We start from the raw sequence: 7,648 nt of genomic DNA, 5'->3' as shown, positions 1-7,648 counted from the left end.
TCCACTCTCCGAATTCAATCAACCTTTATTCGTTTAGAGTGCTTAAAAGTAGGAAAAAACTTAAGGTACAAAATCCGAAATCCTTAGCTACCTTAATACCTACCATAGTTTGAACATGAAACATTGGTACCGTATTAAGAATATACAAAGAAGTCTGAATCATTCAACAAGGGTACAAAGAAATACAAATAAATGGAACAAAATGCAATGAGACCAAAATATGAAGCAATGAGAAGGCGTTACTCTTTTCTCAAACAGGGTAATATGATAAAGTATATGAATATTATATATTTCTGAAATGTCGATACAAACAGTATCAGACTCTCAGGGCAATGGATACTGCAAGCAAAGAAAGAGAATAACAACAGACTTGCCCTCCCCACCCTCATATATCCAACCAAGAACAGAACGGCTAACATCCCCTCCCAGAAAACTTTGAGAAAAACCTCAAAAAGCCCTCTATCATCCTCATCTCCAACCAAGTGAGACCTACTGCCGAACTGATTAACACCTAAGGTCAGAAACACCATAACGAGCAGAACTTACACAGAATCTGGATATAGAAAACTGCCATCATTGCTGTTAGTCATGTCTGAGTAAGGACAGAAGGGCTAACATCACAGTTTGGCAATCCCTGGCGCCAGTTCAGAAGAACTAGTGTAGCAGCACTATGTGCAAGTGCCCCTGCTACCACAAACACATGGAATATCTGATGGCTGTGCCCTGCAATGTCAAATGCACCAGGTTTCCATCGCTCCGGAAACCTACTAACATAAAATCCAGCTCCTGCTGCATACATAACGGCCATCATCATCTCAAACCCAAGTGCCACAAATATCTGTGGATGGTCCCGATGGATAACAACAGCATGGACTGCTGGAATTACCCCCAAGAAACCCATGGAAAGGAATAGAGTAGCCCTGAAGGATCTGAAGCGAGGTGCAGAGAGAGCAGGAGCGAGAAGGGTGACAATGACCAGGAAACCGAGTAGAGAAATGGAGGTAAGATAAAACAACCTTGAATAGGGATGGCAGGAGAAGGCATAATAGATTGGAGCAAAGAAGGAGCAGATTATCATGAGGGAGATGCCAGCATAATCAAGACGCCAGAAGAAGAAGTTGAAACGTTGAGAATGGCAGGCAAGAAGGTGGGAAAGAGAGCTGCAAACCAAGCAAGCCATAGCTCCAGCTAAGAAAACAAACCAAGGCCATATAGGAATAGCCTCAGAACTATCTTCTCCATTCATGTTCAGGGCTGATGGCTGTGAAAAGTGTCTCAATTGCGAGTCCTGCAAAACAAGAATCAAGATAACATACAATAGAGTTTCTTTTAAATACCTTTTTAATCTACATTGAACTGCATTACATGAAGGGTGCGTTTGGTACACGGAGATAATGATTAGAGAATAAGAATGGAGATAAATCACAATACCATGTGAAAGCAAGTAATCAAAATCTTAGCAAAAGTAGGTTTTGGTTTTCATGAGGATAATCTTTAATTACTATTCCCATTTCTAAAAGCAATCTAAACAAAGTAATAAAAAGGAAATCCAATGGATTTTTTATTCCCATTTTCTATTCCAGTGTTTCAAACATACCTTGGTGACATAGATTGGTCCCCTCCTTTTTGTTCCTAAATATGGCAATATTTATTTCATATCCCAAAATGTACTGTTAACTTTCATGTTATTCATGAAAACTATACTCTACGATTCCATGCTTCTGTAACAGTACCTTACAGGCACACCTTGTATTGGAATAATATCCATGAGTCATTATTAATAATAATAAAAAAAAAAAAGTATATCCCTTGGAGAATAATGCCAATATAGATGGTACTCAGTACATACAAGTAGTTGAGAACTTGAGATACAAGGCATGCATGTTAGTAATTGAAATATAAGCTTTTGCTGATATTCACGATCCCATGTCAAATGATTAGTGGCTACAAGCTGATACCCAGATCATGCATATATCTTTCTCAGGCATAAGACACTTTATTTTAGCTTCTCTTCCTATGAGTTTCACTTGAGCTCTAGTAGTATGAATAGGTGACACTAAGGAGTTGCAACATAAGAAGTCACCTTACTCAAGTGGCTATATAGTGAGCCTAAGCCTAGTTCATAACTTCAAATGCAGTTTAGAAACAACAAATTGTTTCAGTTAGGGTCACTACATTCAAATCAAGAACCCTTCTTATCAGGGTAGGACTCTTCATGGCATTCTTGAATGTATCATGCAATTGCATTTCTGGACTGCCTATTAAGCAATACAGTGGTGTACTTTGTATAAAATGAGTTATGATTTATTCAGCTGTTTGATTGAAAACAATGTTTTCATTCTTGGGCCATTCAAAACTTGAAAGGCGGAAGGCAAAGGGTGAAAAGGTTTGGTCATCCTGGTCGTTAATCTATATTATAAGTCACGGAATGGACAAAGATGGTTCTCAATTATGAAAAGATAGTAATAACTTAGCACTGTTTTCCTTTTTCCTTTGGTATGCCATTTTTGCAGTTTCCATGGTTTCCTCCTGCCAGGTGTAGCCACAGAATGAGCTGCAATTGAATTTAGTAGGAAAGCAACAAATAAGTTTGACAACAATATCAAAACATTTTTCATAAAAGGGTTTGGTGTTCCATCCTAGGTCTAACTAGATAGTTCAGTAACTAGGCTGCACCCTGTGGGTACCCTTGAACTATAAGGTCAATTATACCATCTACAGATGACCCTAAAAAGCCGGGTCCTATTCAATCTTAATTTGACCTCAGGAAGGCTTGTTGGAGTTCAAACTAAAACTTGAACCCCACTGAGGACCATGCCAGCCTTGTTCAAAGTGGGTGCTATTGTTTCCTACAATTGTGGCTGACAGGACTTCTATAGGGAACTAATAGGTTTACATTTCTCAGAATTCCTAAACTGAAATCCGAAGAAATTAAAATAATGAACAATCCACCTACGAGTGGAGCTAGCACCTTGCAGAGTTTAGCTACGTTAGTCACTGCTTGGGCAGATTGAAAACTACCTACTTTTTTAGGGATGGCAACGTTATGTAACAGCGTTGAGCACCACCGTCACTTAAAATCCAAATTATAAAATGGGTTGGGAAGGCTAAACCAAATATTACATGTCCAAACCCTTTATTTTTACTTTTACCAAAAGTTTGGAGCTGAAAATTAAGAAAGAAAAGATAAAAAAAAAAAAAAAAAAAACACATTAAAGACTTGTTTGACAATTGTTTTAAAAAACAGAAAAACACATTTGATAACAAAAAAAAAATGTTTTTTATTTTCTTTTTTCAAGAAAAGAAAACATATATTTTCAAATAACATATTTTAATTATTTTCAATTGTTTTTATTTATTCTTTTAAAATTATTTAAAAAATAATTATACAAATATATATAATTATTAAAAATAGACCTCTAGCCATGCAGTTTATTTTTAAAATATATTTAAAAACATTAAAAATAAGTTAAAAATATTTTTCACCCCAAATAGATTTTTGTTTTATGAAACATCAGTCAAAACTGTTTTAAAAAACAGTATCCAGATAGCACCTAACACTCCTTTGAAAATACTTCCTATTTTCTGTTTTTTAAAATAGTAAACATTAGTTGTTTCTATATTATAATCACTTTTATATAATTGCCATAGTAAATTTTTAAAAATAACTTCTAAAATTTTTAAAATTTGATGTAGCAAAATTTCTTTTAATAAAAACTGAAAATAGTTGTTGACTCTTATATTAAGTACTTTTTGAGACTTGCTTTAAAAGATAATGACTTTTAAAAACTGTTTAAAAAAATTAGAATAATAGTAAAAATTTAATACTTCAAATTTTAAAAGTAAGTTTTAAGAATATAAGATAAATCATACTTTTTATATAAAAATTATACATAATGTATAATACTATTTTCTACTGTATTTTTAAAAATCAGAAAAAGGAAACGAGCAATAATTTAAGCATCTTTTTTAAGAGGATAAAAAATGGTTTTATGGCTGAAGAGAGTCAAGTCTCTCTCTACCTCTCTTGTTACGCGGCGTTTTGAGTAATTTTATAAATACATTAAATAAATAAATATTTTAGAAAACATCAGCTTTTGCAATACCTTGTCAACCAATGACGACGACATGATTACTTCTATTTTTTGAATTGAAAAAACCTAGTTGAACCACCATTTCATGATGTCTTTGAAATGTCACCGACCTCATGCACCGAGTAGAAAATAAAACCCTAACTCAATTATTTATGCACGGAGTTGAAATGTCACAGAGCTATTAAAAAAGCTAGACGCGTTTCCACGTCAACAGGGTGAAGAAAGCCCTATCACAGTTGTTTATTTTAAATTCCTTGGTGTCATTGAACCTCTCTACTGTAAGAAAATTATATAAAATGGCCCACTAATTATGTGTGATTGGTTTTCAAAACTTGCGTGGTGAGAAAGCTGGTAAAGGAGCATCTTTTATTGACAACCACGTGTGAAGAAGCAGGTACAGAGGTTAAAATATACTTTATGGGGATAAAGAAAAATATTATTATTATTCTCGGGATGATAAAAGGATGGGCATATCGATTTTTCCTAGTGGCCAAACAACCAAGAAAACTCACAAGGTTGTTTCGAAATCTTAACCAAATTTCATTTGTTTTGACATCTCCGTTGATCAAGGATTCAGGATAAGTACTTCCCCCACATGGACGGTGCCGTCTTATATCCTATTTCTTTTTTTTATGCTTTTTCTCCAAGTGTGTGATCAATCTTTTCTTGGTCATAAATCAAAATATTCAATTATCTTATGCGGTCAAACAAATTTGAACTTACGAAAATTGCTAAGTTTAGGTAGGACCGAGTGGGAAACAATATGGGTGTACATATTTGACTCGCCCCATGGGTTGAATAGCAGGTGGTCACGCATTGGACCGTTTTCTGCCTGAAAAATCACACACGCGAGACCTACGTTTCGGCCCATTTGTCGCCTATCTATAATTATCATTTTATTAGGAAACCCAGACTTGCAGCATCACGATATATAACTATATAAGGAAAAGGAACTCACCGTAAATGCATTGCCTGACTGGTTCATCCTTTTGATCATCATCATCTTCATCGTTTGTGCTGTCACCGGATCCCTGCTTGCACAACCAGAATTCATATGCTTTAATTAGATTACCACAGTTTTTCTATATAGTTAATATTATGAAAATAAATAATAATAATATACTTAATACTCATTTTCCCTATTACTAATTGATTCTTTTCTTTAAACTCTTCACACGTGCAGTGCACTTTAATCCAATCATAAGAATAATTATAATTACTATTTACGTTTTATTAAAGAATAATTATAAAAAAGAGAATATTTAAATAAAAAGCATCATTGACATATGTGGGTGATGCATAATGAGGCTAAAGATATCATTATTATAAGCAAGACTTCAATTATTTTCTTCATATGGAAGACTAATCAGCTTCAACCGGACCAAAACAGTAACTTTTCCTACAAACTTTTAAACTTTTAATTCATCTCTTTTCTTTATTGGAAAAACTTTAATGCATCTTTTAAAATTATTTATTCAACTACCTGGGAGTTCTGTTTCTATTTAGCTTTCCAAAAATTTAAGAGAAAATATGAGAAAAAAAGAAATTATAAAAATTAACGTTAACAAAATTATTTTTATATATTATTTTAAATTTATTTAATTTATTTTAACTCTTGAAATTTAGAATCACATAAATTTTAAATTAATTTTAATTATAAACCACACACAGAAAAAGCATTTTCTTTTGACATTCAGACTAACAAAAGGAACTAAAAAGGATGGTCATTATCATATTCTCCATCATGTCATCATTTTTTTTTTCAAATTAATGGCCACACGCTTCACTTCTAGATATATATACATGTCATCATTTTTTTTTCAAATTAATGGCCACACGCTTCACTTCTAGATATATATAAATACACACACGACAGCAAAGCATACCCGTCCTTCGTGTCATCATTGACGCGCTTCAGCTGTTTTGAAAAGAATTATTTTATCAATTCAACCATTTCACGGCTTTATGTTCCACATGATTTACATTTAATGCATTATATTCTTGAACAACAATACACTCAACTTCAGTCAAACACACAAATTTAATGTTCAACAACATACCTAAAGAAGCTAATCACCAGATCTTCAACCTTTGTCTTCCCGGATAAGCTCACCACCGCCAATGCCGCAAATATCATAAATCCTATCAAATGCCTGGGAAACATCATTCACATTACAATTCGTCATTTCCTTTTCACCTCAAAATTAAATCAATTAATTCATCGAAAAAGAAACAAATGCGCAAACTGTTGCCTGAAGCCTGAAATCTGTTTTCTCGTCAAGAAATATTTTCTGTTCAAACAAACAGAGTGCCAGGAAAACAGAGAATCCTTCAAAAAAATTTCCAGTGAAACAAACAGACACAAAGGAGAGATGTGGAGAAACGATCAGATTCACTCACGTCCACACATTTAGGGTTTCGTTGTGCCAAGAGAAGACGCTGAGAATCGCGTCCTTCAACGGCCACTCCGACCTGTAGTGGTCCAGTATGTACTCATTATCCTTCAAATACTCCGGCAACGCGTCGAACTTCACCAACCGCTTTTCGAATCTCTTCTCTTCCTTCCTCGCTTTCCTATCTCTCATCTCCGACTCCAGCCCCTCGGTTCTCTTCACACCCCTCCGTCTCATCTTCCTCTGTACACCTGCACTAGAAATTCGATCGGTCCGTGATTCTCCGGCGAAAGCTCGCCGGATCTCGGAATCTCAGACCGACCTGCTTCTAAGCCTCCTCGTAAGGACAGAACATCGGACTCCTATTAATAACCAGAGCATCAGAAAAAAAGGAATGTGAGTACTTGCACTATCGGATGACACGTGTCGTTCGGCTGGAGTCGAGCGCACCTGATTACTACACTGGCGTCATAGGAATAATATTGCAGGTTCCCTGGAACATTCAAATTTGGCCGAAGGTGTGAAATGTAAATTGGGTGATTGGGAAAGCAATAGAGGAAGTGGAAGTGGGTAACTAGTAAACCAAAGGAGGGGTAATAATGTAAAAAGATGATGATTAGACCATTGGGCCCACAAGGACTGACTCAGTTGTGGAGTCCATCAGCCATAACAGAATCGTTTACAACGTGGAAATCTTTATTCTTTATTTTGCCAGTGCAATTATTTTGAGTCCAGTCCTCTCTCTTCTAGAAACCGTGAAGCCAGGGGAACATTATTTTGGGATAAATTATAAATGCATTCATTAAAACTCTTACACCTACCCTTTTAATGAATACTTTTAAGATAAAATAGCACTTATTGAAATTCCTAAAATACTTTTTAAGAGAGAAAATTAAAATCCTCACATCTGAAATGTCCAAAATTAAAATACTAGATATCTTAATTATGTTTGGTGTCTTTGGATCCGACACCATGAGTTCTAATTATTTTTTTCTTTGGTTTATATTACTATTTTCCGTGATTTTTTTCATTTTTAAATCACACTTATACTCTTCTTAAGTTTTTTTAATAAGTTTTACCCTGAGTGTAACCATGCAAAATTATTATTTTGAAAATCTATATAATAAAAATATTATAACTTATGATGATGATGATAAGAAT

General features: G+C 34.5%; 1 protein-coding gene across 1 annotated transcript; it reads right to left on the bottom strand.

The window, feature by feature from the left end:
* Positions 1-221: 221 nt before the first annotated feature.
* Positions 222-6,920, bottom strand: LOC117925006 (heptahelical transmembrane protein 2). The gene is made up of 4 exons (XM_034843786.1): positions 6,495-6,920; positions 6,155-6,247; positions 5,053-5,125; positions 222-1,288 (listed from the first exon to the last, which is right to left on the bottom strand). Exons 1-4 carry the CDS (start codon positions 6,722-6,724, stop codon positions 587-589), a joined length of 1,098 nt encoding a protein of 365 aa, XP_034699677.1. The 5' UTR covers positions 6,725-6,920; the 3' UTR covers positions 222-586.
* Positions 6,921-7,648: the final 728 nt, after the last annotated feature.

This window comes from Vitis riparia, chromosome 11 (genome assembly GCF_004353265.1).
Source record: "Vitis riparia cultivar Riparia Gloire de Montpellier isolate 1030 chromosome 11, EGFV_Vit.rip_1.0, whole genome shotgun sequence".
NCBI lineage: Eukaryota > Viridiplantae > Streptophyta > Magnoliopsida > Vitales > Vitaceae > Vitis > Vitis riparia.
This window is presented reverse-complemented; position numbering and strand designations above follow the sequence as displayed.

Bases quoted from the DNA above. Each gene is read 5' to 3' on its own strand.
- LOC117925006 (XM_034843786.1), bottom strand. From the start codon at position 6,724: ATGAGACGGAGGGGTGTGAAGAGAACCGAGGGGCTGGAGTCGGAGATG. The intron at 6,248-6,494 runs GTGAGTGAATCT...GATGTTTCCCAG, and splicing joins GAAACCCTAAATGTGTGGAC to GCATTTGATAGGATTTATGA. The intron at 5,126-6,154 runs GTATGTTGTTGA...TTGTGCAAGCAG, and splicing joins CTGGTGATTAGCTTCTTTAG to GGATCCGGTGACAGCACAAA.